Consider the following 13834-nt stretch of genomic DNA (forward strand, 5'->3'; position numbering starts at 1 on the left):
ATAGACTTTTTAGAAGTATATAGACTTTTGCTTACAGATAGGGGACTGTAGAACAGTTTAGTCCAATTCCAAACATCGCTACTAAAACAGCAGGGGAAAAAAATAGAAAATAATAAACAACATCTAAAAAGCATTGGAAAACCAGAGAAGACTGCTATGGGTTTCTGGAAGATATGAAGCAGGTGCTACCTGTGTGATATCATTTATTCTTTCAACATAGCATGTTTGGGCACCTTTACGTGCCTGACACTTGCCAGGTACAGATGTGGGTTTTGCCCTTAGATAGTTTATAGTTTAGTTGAAGGAGACAATTATTAGTCAAATAACTGCCACAACAACTGTAAAATTGCAAACTTGCAACAGACACTTGTGCTGAAACACTTTCCTTGGTTACAAAAACTAAAAATTAATGATAGGCAAATTTAACAAGAAATGTGCTAAATCTATATGAGAAAAACTATAATAGTTTATTGAAGGACATTTTAAAAGTTTGAATAAATGTAGAAACATATGTTAAGACATAATATTATAAAGGCGTAAATTTTTCTCTCAATTAGTCTATAAATTCAATTCAAATTCCATCAAAATTGCAGTAGCATTTTAAAAACTAAATTTGCTGTAATTCTAAAAGTGTCTGAAATAGTAAATATTCAAGAGTAGCAAAGGTACTCATGAAAAAGGAAAATAGTAGAGACTAGCCCTGCCAAATATCAAAATATGCTATATAGATGCAGTAATTTACATAGTTTTTATTCTGGCCCAGAGATAGAGGATGGAGCAGAACAGAGAGAGCTCCAAGTGCATATAGAAATTTAATGTTGAAAAGATGCATTTCAAATAAGGAGTGAATGACAGATCATTTAATAAATTGTATTGAAGTAAACGGCTATTGATTTTGGAAAAAAAAAAAAAACAAAGAAAGCCTAGTTACTTAATAGGAGAAATACAGAGAGGGTATATTGTTAAGTGAACACAGTAATTTGCAGCAGAGTGATGATTCTGTTTTTGCAAAAACAAATCTCTCTGCGTTTGTGTGTGAGTAGGTGAATGTACAGGTGTGTGTATCTGTGTGTGTGTGTGAGTAGGTATGCAAGTGCACATGCTCTTGTGTATGTACATATGTACATATATCTCTTTCAAAGCTCTGATACATATTAATTTATTTATATATCTTAATAATATTAATGCTGAAGGAAATCCGCCGCATTACTTGTAACTACCTACGTTCACCTTCCCTATCTTATACCCCATCTCCCTGTCTATGAAGTAAATGCTTCTTCTTTTTAATGTTCTTAAAGCTCTTTTTAATCTCTAATCTCTATCTTCCTGGCTCTCTCTCTTCATCCTCTCTCTCACTGGTTTGGAAAGAACAGAATTCACACTAAACTATAAAGAATTATTACCTTAAAGAAAAGAATTATAGAAAAGAGGAACTTTTACTTTTTACTTTGTATAATCCTACATTGTTTACATTTTTACTTTTATAATTAAAAAGAAAAAGGCAAGCAACATTGCCTAGAAACCTTTCGTGATATATCATCTTAATTAGACGAAATGTTATGTTGCAAATCTAAGCAAATAAGGTGCAAATCATGGTGGTTTCCACAGATAACAAAATGTCTAACTGAAAATATATTTTTGTTATTTGGTTAATCAGCCTTCCGTGTAGTCAAATGACAGGGTTTTTATTTCCTCTTACTGATAATGACTAATTTCTGTATTGAATAAATTGAAAAGCTATTTGCCTTTGTAGCAATAAACTTTTTTAGGGTACAGAAATATTTTAAGTACCAGTTAATGAATCTCACTTGCTAATTCTGTTAAAGGTTGTTGTGAACAATAGAAGTTTACATTAACCCCAAATTCCTAAATATTTCCAGTGATGGCTAGGAGGGTAAATAAATGACACTCTTCATATTCAATATTCATTTTTCCAAAAGAATTTACGATTATGGAACTATCTAGCTATCTTTATAATCATCCATAATCAAAGTATCACTTGATGTCCTACAACAACTACTATAAAATATAAAAATATTCTAAAAGAGAATATATAAAGTGTGCTATTTGATACACACACAGACATGCATGCACACACACAAATTCACACACTAAGAACCCCAGTCCAATATTTTTTTTAAAATAGAACTTTTTTAGTTAAAGGCTGATATGTAAAAGTTGGTTCTAATGATTTAAATAAATCTTTGTTTAAGTGAATAATTAAAAAATGTATATTTTCATTTGAACTCTTTTTGTAATTTCCTGCCTATACAAAGGTTGGAATGATTTTACATGTTTTGCTGTGTTTGCTTAAATATTTTAAAATCTAAAAGTAAAAGGATTCTATTTTGGATCTTGGGACTACTAGAAAAGGAAAATAAGATCCTGTAAAAATTTAACATTATAGGAATAAAAAAGGAATAAAATGAAATGGTGATTAATTAGTTGTTTTATATTATTTTAATCACCATTAGGTAAATTTCAAGCACTGAAGTAACGTGAAAAACAATGAAAGTGAGACATCCGATATTTTCAGTACCATAAATCCTATGTTCAAAACATATTTAAGCAAACTACAATAAAAAAATTTTAATATATAACAAAAAATAGCCTATACGTAACAAAACAAAATATTACTTAAGTATTAAATGTTTGTTGATAAAAACAATGAAAGGTGATCACTTAGATTGCCCAAGACAGTCCTGGTTTATGCCTTTAACATTATTAATAGTGCTCTCAGTACTATCCTGGTAGATGACTGCATTAATAGCTTCAATACCTCAGCTCTCCCAGTATCTAGCCCTGTAGTGTCCTTTTACTCTGATTCTGTGGCCATATGATTTGCTTTCATCAATGGGTTGTTAGCTAATGTAACACAAGGAGAAACTTGAAAAGCATTTGTAAAATTGAGCTTGCTTTTGTGCCTCTACCATGCTATGAGAACATGCCCGGGTGAGCCTGCTGGAGTTTGAGAGACAAGAGGAGCAGAGTGAAATTACTAAAGATAGTCATGCTAATTATCCCAATGGAGAACCAGCTGAGTGTGTGACCCAACTGAGACCAGAAGAACCATCCAGGAGTACCCAGCCTGAATCGCCAAACTGTAGACTCATGAGCTACATATATTAAAAAAGTATTTTAAACCTCCATTTTAACTTTTGGCATGATTTGTTATCATGTATTATGTCAATAATTATAAGATCTGGGGGGGAAAAAGAAAAAATTGTACACATACGACTATAAAGAGTTCACAAACAGTACCTTCATTTCCATTAGTTCTGCTGTATTTGGAGGAGTGCTAAGAGCTTTTTCTGCTATCTTCTCAAATTCGTCACATAAACTGAAACAGATAAACCCAATTTATACAATTAATTTCATTCCTAAATTATATACTATTTCAATGTTCCATTACATAAAAAAATAAAGTAAGATTATTTTACCTATATGACATCCAAGGAATTAAAAGCAAATTTGTGTTCATTTACTTATTCATTTAATACACATTTAATGATCATCTATTACATTCCCAACTACAGTATTAAGTGATACAAAAATAGATAAAAGGTAATAATAATCCCCAAGAGGTTCATAATCCAGTATGAAAGACAGAACCATAATCATTTCCAACCTGGAGTTTTAGGTGCTCTATAAGAGATTTCGTTAAGATGGCACCAAAAAAAAGTGGTACAAAGGAAGGGAGTGTTTAAGTATTTGGAGGAAATGGGCCTGTATGCTCAGGAACTTCTGGTAATATGCATATATTTCCTAATGATTTGGGTTGTGACCAATATAAATAAACTTACTATGAGACTAAATAAAAAGTATAGTTGGTTCTAAGGAAGTCCAGATAAAATGCACAGAAATTTCTTCAAAAAGATTGTCTATGAGGTGAAGGAGAGAAAAAGAGCACAGTGATGATGTTAGTTTGAAGTGGGAGTTGGAGAATGAAAGAGGGTTTTTGAGCATGTTTGTAAATTTCAGAGGTGGAATCAACGGTGAAAGAGATTTAAAATGAGATACAAAGGAGGTGACTGGCAGAGCCAGATCCTGAGGGATGGAAAGCACTGGGGATGAGCTCACAGGTAGAGAGAACTCTGAATGGTGTACAAACTCTTGCTCTCTGAGAATGTGGAGAGATAGGTATGAAGGGGTTCATGGAGAGGTGAGGGGCAAGAAGTTGGTCTTCATATCTAATGATTCCTATAATAGTCTTGATGTGTCCTCTGTACCTCCAGTGAGTCTAGTAAGAGGCATAATTAGGAGAAAAGGGGGAAAATAGAACTGGCATGGGCCGAGAAGGCCAGTTAAGAGGCAGGGAAAAGAGCTGTAAAATTAAAATAAATATTTCACTCTGCATGAAAAGCTGCAAATAAAAGACATTTTCACTATTCCTCCATTACTTTTAGAGGAAAAGGTGTTTTAAGGTGAATACATGATTCTGGTTCCTAGATAAGTGACCCAAAGCCAAGTCCTCTTTCACCCGGTGCCTCTCTCTTCAACCTTTTCCCTCACTTTTTTTCCTTCACAGAATCATGAAAGCAATGCAAACCACTCCTAGTTCTTGGAATACACCATGCCATTTTTATACCTCACTCCCCTCTACATAGTATTTTCTCCACCTGGAATTCTTTCACCTACGTTGTTCACCTGGCAGACTCCTACTCATCCTTCAAAATGAATTCATATATCATTTCCTCTTGGTAGCCTTCCCTGATTTTCCCCTCTCTCCCAGCCTCTACTCTGAAAGATAATTGTGTCCTTCTCTGTCCTACTTCTGTAGCTCAGTAAAGTACTTACTGCACCCTATTGTAACTTACTGGTTTGTATTTCTATTTCCCCTTCAACACTGAAACTTCCTTCAGCAGTTTTATTCACATTTAGAGTCCAAGTATCTAGTGTTTCATCTAACACATGGTAGGTAAATAAAGCTTCCTTCAGGCTTCTTTACAGCCTGAAAGAAAAGTTTTTTAAATAATCTATATTCTTCTCTAGTACCATAACTATAAAAAAAAAATTCTGATTATTTGGCAATTTGTTCCATGTAATTGATACCAGAAAAGAGGTTCCCAGAGCAACACTACCACCAGCTATTGGAGGACTAGTTATACTTCCTGTCTTAAATAAACAAATAATTCTGTTTTACACATTAGCATTCTGTGAGTTTACTTAGCATAGGTCAGTTTTCCTAAAAATCTCTAAGTTAGTCGACAAATGACAAAAAGTAATCATGGACTTGAAGAATAATTACAGCAAGATGAAGCTCCAAATGGGAGGGTCCTTTAGGGCCCATGACAACTATTGTGCACATTCACTTTGAAAACCCACTTTGTGTATTGATCATACAAATTTAAAAATCTGAACTTAGAGAATGTCCACTTGACTTGTGCAAATGAAATGCAAAACATTTTAATACCACCTTAATTCAGCCAATTGGAAAGGCACATGTGTGGTAGAAAGTTGTTGTCGTCATCATCATCATCAACATCATCATCATCATCACAAAATAACACTTAAAGCCAAGTAGAAATAAGTTTGGCATTATTTTTTCTTTGGGATCATTTATGACACTGCTCTAATCTATTACTTTAGGTGAATGACAGTTGATTCTATTTCACATTCCCCTCCCCAAATAGAAATATAAGCAATTTTGCATAAATACCTTGTATTTACTTCCTGATGATCTCTGAACATTTTAGCTATAAGTTTTCCACAAATAACATCTGCTCGCTTCACCAAAGCTCTGATTAATTCCTCACAACGTATTTCAAACATTCCTAAACGAATAGTCTGCAATGTTAAAGTATTAGAAGTTTAATAAACAAAACAAAAAAGATTCCCACAATTTTGCCTTTCTCATAATATTGATTTTGTGTGTGAAATTTAACAAGATTGAGGGGGTTTTGTTTTGTTTTGTTTTAACTATGAAGCAAGTGGGTTTTCTAAATCCTCACTTATTTTTACAACTATCTTCTGGATAAATCTCCTTGATGAGTTTGTTATCTTAGAAATCAACTCTATTTCAGGACAATAATGGATATAAAAACTTTGAGAATTGACTATTGCTAAATAGTGTGGTATTTAAATGTTATGTTTGCTCTATACATAAAAATAACATGTTCATGAAAAAACTTTAGAAAATATAATAAAGGACAAAAGGAGAAAATTTTAATTTACCAGTCTCCTACTAAACAGAAGTAACCATATTTTGGTGTAATTACCACATTTTCCAAAAAAAAATCATAAATGTTAAAGAAAAAAAATTAAGTTCTTGGAATTTTTGAGGGGTCAAATTAAAGTACTTAAAAGTTTGGGTTTTAGTAGATTTTTAGCTCTATGAGCACAAGAACCACATCTGTTTTGTCTATCTCCATATATCCAAGGCTTACCACAAAGCTTGGCACATGGAAAGGCTCAAGAAATACTTTTCCTTTTGATAGTAATGATCTAGTTCGTTCACTGTATGGTTTAAAAACACATCCTAATAAACATGGGAAAAGATCTTTAGGTACAGAGAACAGTTTATACAAAAGGGGTCATTTACCTTTCTAGATGTGTACTGTATTTCCTCTATTAGTTTTTGGTATTTGCGTATTTCTTTTATTATTTCCTCGTAATGATGGGGTTCTGCAAGAAAAGCATCAACATCTTGCTCAGCTTTTCTGGTGATCAGAAAATCATACTTGTCATAGAGTCTGAGGTGCTCAGTGGGTGCCACGCTCTCTCTCATTATCACTTCCTTAATCTTTTCCTTATGAGCATCAACAATTTCCTTCAAAATTATGGGCTTCAGGGTTGTTGGTTTAGAGTTACTTTCCTAAACAAAGGGTGGAAATGTTAGTTATTTAAAATACCTTAAATTAAGGCAACTGTGTCATTTATCTTTATTTAAAAAAAAAGCCAATCTTATCATATTGACTTTTTTTTATTCACAAGGTCTTTTTGATTTTCTAATCTCTATAGAAAGATATGAAGTCTAATCACAGCAGTATTTTAAATATCTAGGTTTCATATAACGTTTTGTTTTCCCTTAAGGCTACCCAGCTAGTTGTGTTCTGTTTTTTCTGCATGGATCGATCAATAGTCACTTGAAAATACACACAAAATAAGACAACATAAAAACAGCAAAATCCACATTGTATTTCTGCAATTGTATATGCTAGCTTTATAAGGTAGTGCTTGCATTGTACACTATTTTAAAAAAGTAAACCACCTCAATGTTATATCATTATACTCTTTGATCACAGTTCTTTTTCACCTTGAGGAGTTATCTACCTAGAACAAAGAAAGATTGTTTATTCATTCATTGACCTTTGATCTTTGAATTTGTGAACAGCAACTAGAGCAGACTAAAATCTCTAGTTGCAAAATTTGCATTCCACTATGACCAACAGAAGAATAATGGGCAAGAATATCAGACAAAAATTTTAAATGAGTTAAGAAATCTCAACAGCTTGTCTCCTCTTTTCAAATAAGAGGATAATTAAATGTGCCTTGAACCAAGTTACACTTAATATATGTGCTCTACCTGTTGTCTAAAAGGGATTTTTAGCTGTAATAAACAAGCACCATTGTCTACAGCACTCAAACTGATAATATCAAAGAATTCCTTAGAAAACTGGGTCATTTGGTCAGGTATTCAGGGTGCATTTGTCCACTGTGCCCCCTAGTGGGCATTTCAGAAAATCATTTTGCTTAAAGATGCTTCATGAGAACATTAGGGAATCCCACTGGTCCCACCACTTCATCCCCAAGCTCAATAGATGCTGGTATCATCTGCTCTGAAAAACAGTTTTAGGATAAAACAATCTCTATTATGCACTGCACACAATGTAAAATTACTGTATCTAATGTGAAACTCATCAATATTCATTATAGAATATTTTTAAATTAACAGCCTAATTTTTTTCTTTTTTTTCAAGCTTATATTTTTATTTTTTTCCTAATTTTTAAAGCCTATAGATATATCTTTCTAAACAGAACTAGATACCAGTAATTGAGAACTATATTGGAAAGTATTCTTTTGATATGAATTTAATCAGTTCCTATCAAGAGTTAAGAGAAATGATATTTTGTATAAGGCAGTTCAAGTGTTCAAAAGCATATCAGATTAGATCATAAAATGGTGATGTGCTTGGACTCACAGAGCCTTAGCCCCTTATAGATTTGCCTTCCATGGAGGAAAAAAGTGTATTTTAATTTCCTTTTCAATTTCTATCAAAGATCGTGATAAGGAACAGCTATATGAATTTCATTGCTGCAGTTGCTGTCAAAGATCATTAAGACTATGTTCAATGATCTTACTCAAAGCACTCTCTATATCACTTGTTTCTAAATTTGACTGATTGCCAGAATCAACTAGGGATATTTTGCCAGTATCTATCTCTGAGTACTGACTCATTATGAATCCACATCTCTTAGGGTGAGTGATGGTGGTGGTGGGGATCTCTGGATTTATGTTTTTAAAATGTCAGCAGGTGATGCTGATATATATGGTTTTAGAACCATTACCCCGTGGAAGACCTATCTCTCATAACTGGATTCCAGGAAAATATTACTCTCTCTTGAAGAGTCTAAATAAACTGTTTAATCCTGTTAAAACTTGTCATGCATTTCTTCTTTATTTTAGAAACTAGGAGCTTTGAGCCATATTATATAACATAAACTCACAGCAAATATATTCATTCGGATGGTTATAATACTTTTCTCCACTTGAGCTTTGTCTGGTAACTCATTAACTTGTTATATCTGTCTTTTTCATAAGCTACCTCAAGTCATTCTTGAAAAAAGGCAGAGTCTGAATAGAATAGAAAAGGATGCAATAGATGCACTGGAATTAAACAAAGGACAAAATAAACAGTAAATTTCTTGAGAGACTTTTATTTATGAAAATATGAGAAATAGATATCCTGAAAACTACCTAGCTCAAAACACATGAATATGCTGAGGGAAAATGTTAAATATAACTTTCATAATGCACAGCTAAGAAAACAAAATGATAACAAACGTTTAAGGAGTCGACCATGAGAGAAAATATGAATTGAGAGGTAATTGTGTTCAGAAGTGAGCAGCTGCCCTAGAGACTCTGCTGATCTCTGGTCATCTAAGTTTTACTTTAATGAGTCTCAGCAAGGTGGGCCTATGTGTCTGTGTGTCAGATGGGGAGGAGAACAAAACCTGTCAGGGAACAAAGCCTCAAGCCTGAGCAAGGTGAGGAGTCATAATTGATACTCCCACATAAAGCTAAGAACACTGAAAGGTGACATAACCTCAAAATGAGAGTTCTGAGGACACAAAATTTCAAAATGCTGAAAGGTGACAGAACCTTTGCAACAACAGCCTGTTCTCACACAGATCAGGTTAAGCATTCATACTGCCAGTGCTGTCCACAAAACTCTCAGGCAACAATTTTGTTAAAAATGGTTCTTAGATTAGGGAAATGCAAATCAAAACCACATGAGATACTATCTCACACCTATTAGAATAACTATAATCAACAGGACAAGTAATAACAAACGTTGGAGAGGATGCGGAGAAAAAGGAACCCTCATACACTGCTGGTGGGACTGCAAATTGGTACAGCCACTATGGAAAAAGTATGGAGGTTTTTCAGAAAACTGAGAATTGATCTACCATATGATCCAGCAATTCCTCTACTGGGTATTTACTCCAAAGACTTAAAAACTCATATCTGAAAAGATATTTACACACCGATGTTCATAGCAGCATTATTCACGGTGGCCAGGACATGGAAGCAACCGAAGTGTCCTACGATAGATGATTGGCTAAAGAAGCTGTGGTACATATATACAATGGAATATTACTCAGCCATAAGAAGAGACGAAATATTGCCATTTGTGACAACATGGATGGTCTTTGAGATAATCATGCTAAGCGAAATAAGCCAGACAGAAACAGTTGAAAATCACACGATGTTACTTATATATGGATATAAACCTAAAAGCAATAAATGAATAGGACAAACAAACAGAGACTCATGAACTATAGACTAGTGATTACCAGAGAGCAGGGGGTGAGGGAAGGAGGGAGATGGGGTAAACAGGGTCAAATATGTGGTGACAGAAAGAAAACTAACCATGGGAGGTGAGCACACAGTGTAAATATATATATCCAGTAAGTTTCAGCTGTACACTCTAAGAGTAAGGTATATATATATGTATATATATATATATATATGTATATATATATATATATATATATGACATTAAGTTAACAGAAATCCAGTAAGTTTCAGCTGTAATAAGCTCTAGAGTAAGGTATATATATATCTTAAGAGTAAGGTATATATATATCTTAAGAGTAAGGTATATATATATCTTAAGAGTAAGGTATATATATATCTTAAGAGTAAGGTATATATATATCTTAAGAGTAAGGTATATATATATATCTTAAGAGTATATATATATACCTTACTCTTAGAGCGTACAGCTGAAACTTACTGGATTTCGTTAACCAATGTCACCATAAAAATAAAAAAATTAATTTAAAAAAATGGTCCTTGGTCTACAGGGGCCTCCAAAGCACCTGTGAAGAGAATATGCAAATTCCAGAGGAATCAACTTAAATCAAGGCCTCAAAGACTTCTCTGCATAAGGTCCTTAAATGTATGAGCCCATAATAATAAAGGGAAAATACCCAGACAAACAAACCACCAGCAGCAGGAGTCAGATCACCAAACAAGCAAAGGGCAATGAATACGTGACTAAGTACAAGAGACTATCAGAAATGACCAGGCCTATTTGAAAAAGAACTTAACAGAATTTCTAAAATGAAAATAAAATAATTAGAAGCTCTATGAAGAAGATAATATTCTCAAAATGGATAATATCATAATCTTGATGTTGAGTAAAAAAAAAAAATCACCAAGATACTGATTATGTATAAAATGATTCCTTCTATACAAAGACATGGATGAACTAAAGAGATATAGAGACATGTAGTAAATTTGCCTTTAAAAATTCAGAATAATAACTACAAAATTCAAGATAGTAATTCTTTTGCCAGAAGATAGAATAAGGATGTGAACAGGGAAGGGCAATGGGAATGGGAGGGCTGAAAGGTATCAGTAATATTCTATTGCTTAAGATAGATCATAGGTACACAGGTGTTAACTTTATTACTACTTAAAACTGTACACACTGTCCCCTTGTACTCTTTTTTTGGCATGAAATTTTCATAAACTATTATAAAAATAAAAAAGGAAAAAGAAAGCTACTGGCCAGACTTACAAAACTTGAAAATCTTATGAGTTAAGGAGTCTGCAGACATGCTCATTTCATACACGAGACTGCAAGAACTACCGATAAAATATCATAGTCCAGCATAGCTTTGTAAATATTTGGCCATGAGAGGAGGGAAGTAGGATCTCTGCTTTGAATGTACCAAGACACTATTACCTATGGAAAGGGTATTTGAGAACGATAATCAATTGGAAGAGACTTTCACAGAGCTGGAAAAGTATAGTAGAGGTCTGCAGCATGGTGTGAGTGCTCCAGCTAACACTCGTGGACTACTTAATCTGGTCACAACTTTAATGCTTTCCCCTCAGAGAGTTGCCAGCTGAGTCAAATGGAAGACTAACCGAAGAAACTAGGTATGTTGTAAGAGAAGCTCATGGAAAAATAGTATATTTTTGAAGCAAAATTTCCTTATAATCCAATGTTAGTAGGTCATTAGTTCTCCAAAACAGAGGACACCTTTTAGAAGTCATTTGAAGTGAATATAATCATGTGAGTTCAAGCAATCAGAATATCCTTGCCACTTACCCACTTGGAATACAGTTTTGTCTCGACCCTCGGCACAAAACTGACAGCCTTAATCATGACGTCGTAAACATTTAGAAGAATGTCTATGTAGTCACTGAACTCAGGTTCAAACTTAATAGCGTTGTTTTCGAGAATCAACCTTATGATGAAACCTGGATGTTCAAAAGCTCTAATAGAATCCTGCAGAAGAATTATACATGTGTATGAATATACGTATGAATTGTGACAGGCTAAGAAGTGCACCGGTCCTAATTAGAAAACACAGGAACTCACCTTTCCCCTCATGCCCTAGACAGTTATGCCAAAGAGGAGCTCTACGAAAAAGAGCAAGAGTGATTCCCAGCTGGACTTGTTGGTATCTAGTATCCATTAGGCCTATGGTTCAACTAAAAGGTCAAAGTTTCAGAAAAAAAACTGGATGTACAAAAGCAGTTGGGCTCTAGAATCATGCACAAAAGAGCCCAAGAGGAGGACATTCAAACTCCCAGGCTCTGCTCATAATGTAACAGAAAATTCTTCCAGAAAGAAAAGAGTTCCTTGTAGAAAACTTTCCCTGCCATCATGACCCGAATTTCCCAATTATGGGAATTTTTACTTATTTCCACTAATTTTAACCAATGTGATGATACCCATATATCCTAAATTTTCAGGTGACACTAACTTTCTTTTTTTTAACAGATAAGTATAATATAGATCTAAAGATAAACTTTTTGCTGTCCCACTGGTAAAGGTATTTTACGTTTCTCCCTGAAAAAAATTGAAAATAAATAAATCGGTAAATGAATGTTGGTGTGACTGAACCACACTTACTGGGGGCTGTGCGATCAAGTCCGTGAAGTCTTGCATGGAGACCAAGGTGAGGTCCTGTAGCTGTAAAGTCATCAGTGCGGCAGCGCAGTTGAAAAAAGATTCCAATTTGGCACTGCTGTCACCAGTTGGCAATTGCTTTTTTTTATTACCTTGGTAATAAATATTCTGCACTTCTGGAAACCACCTTGAAAGAATAAAGGACTTTAAAAAGTTAATACTTTTTGTGAATTACTCCTTTTATGTTAAGCATTAACAGTAACCCCTGGACATCCAAAGGTCTTCGTAGAGAGGTATAGTGCTAAGTGACATTATCCACTCTCTGAAATTTAAGTGCTAGCATATTTCACTTCTCCTAGGAAAAGAAATTTTAATCATAGCCAATAGAAAACGATCCGATGATGTGATGTTGTGAGAAAAACATAAATCTAACTCCTAGAACTATGATTTATGCAGTTTTTGAATAAATATGACAACTAACTTTGTTAAATCTTACAAGATACTTCTCTCCTGTTTCTAAAATGTGTCTCAGGAAATGCATTGTTAGTTTAAAGCTAAAATGTGAACAACTGATTAAACCAAGGGTAGGCTTATTTGTTGAACCAATTTGGCATTCTATGCTATTCTTATGTTTTACAATGACTTGAAAACAAGGTACAAATCAACAAAATCAAGTATATTATTTTCTTTTCCCCTTAATATGAAACCTTGAAAGAGTGACTGATTAAAAATGAAGTGTGAAATGTGTATTGATCCTTATAATAAAGGATAACAGTGAAATTCATGTGTCATAATGATAACAAGTGAATTTTTTAGTTTACAAAAGCACCATCCAACACTATGAAATTAAGTAATGTTAAAGAATATTAAAGAATACTGGTACTTCTTTCATAAGAGATAAAAGATTTTTCTTTAACTGAGAGTTGATATAATTTCAGGAGTTGCCTGAATGCTCAGAGATCTAAGTTTTAAATATATGTACTCATCCCTTTAACAAATATGTGTTTAGTGTCTTCTATGTGCTGGAAAATGTCATGAGAGATATAAAAATATATGATACCATCCTGTCTCTCTTATAACAATGAAGGCAAGGTATCATAGCAGAAAAACAGCTTTGAAGTCAAAGGAGAGAGATATAATTTTTCATTTAAGTAAGGAAGAAAGATTTTATAATAAAGATGGCAATTTCCCTGGAAAATAAATGAAACACTCCCGAGAAAAGAATGTGAAATAGAAGTAAG

General features: G+C 33.7%; 1 protein-coding gene across 1 annotated transcript in view; it reads right to left on the minus strand.

Annotated features, from left to right (window-relative positions):
• The window catches only part of DNAH7 (dynein axonemal heavy chain 7), a 208265-nt gene that overhangs the window by 162959 nt on the left and 31472 nt on the right, over positions 1–13834 (minus strand). Inside the window, exons 11-15 of the mRNA XM_039844299.1 lie at positions 12597–12780; positions 11787–11966; positions 6542–6814; positions 5660–5787; positions 3262–3340 (exon numbers count right to left, since the gene is read on the minus strand). Coding sequence (XP_039700233.1) covers positions 3262–3340; positions 5660–5787; positions 6542–6814; positions 11787–11966; positions 12597–12780 — 844 coding nt within the window. The remainder of the gene's footprint in view (positions 1–3261; positions 3341–5659; positions 5788–6541; positions 6815–11786; positions 11967–12596; positions 12781–13834) is intronic.

The sequence above is a fragment of the Pteropus medius genome, unplaced genomic scaffold (genome assembly GCF_902729225.1).
Source record: "Pteropus medius unplaced genomic scaffold, Ma_sr-lr_union100, whole genome shotgun sequence".
Lineage (NCBI taxonomy): Eukaryota > Metazoa > Chordata > Mammalia > Chiroptera > Pteropodidae > Pteropus > Pteropus medius.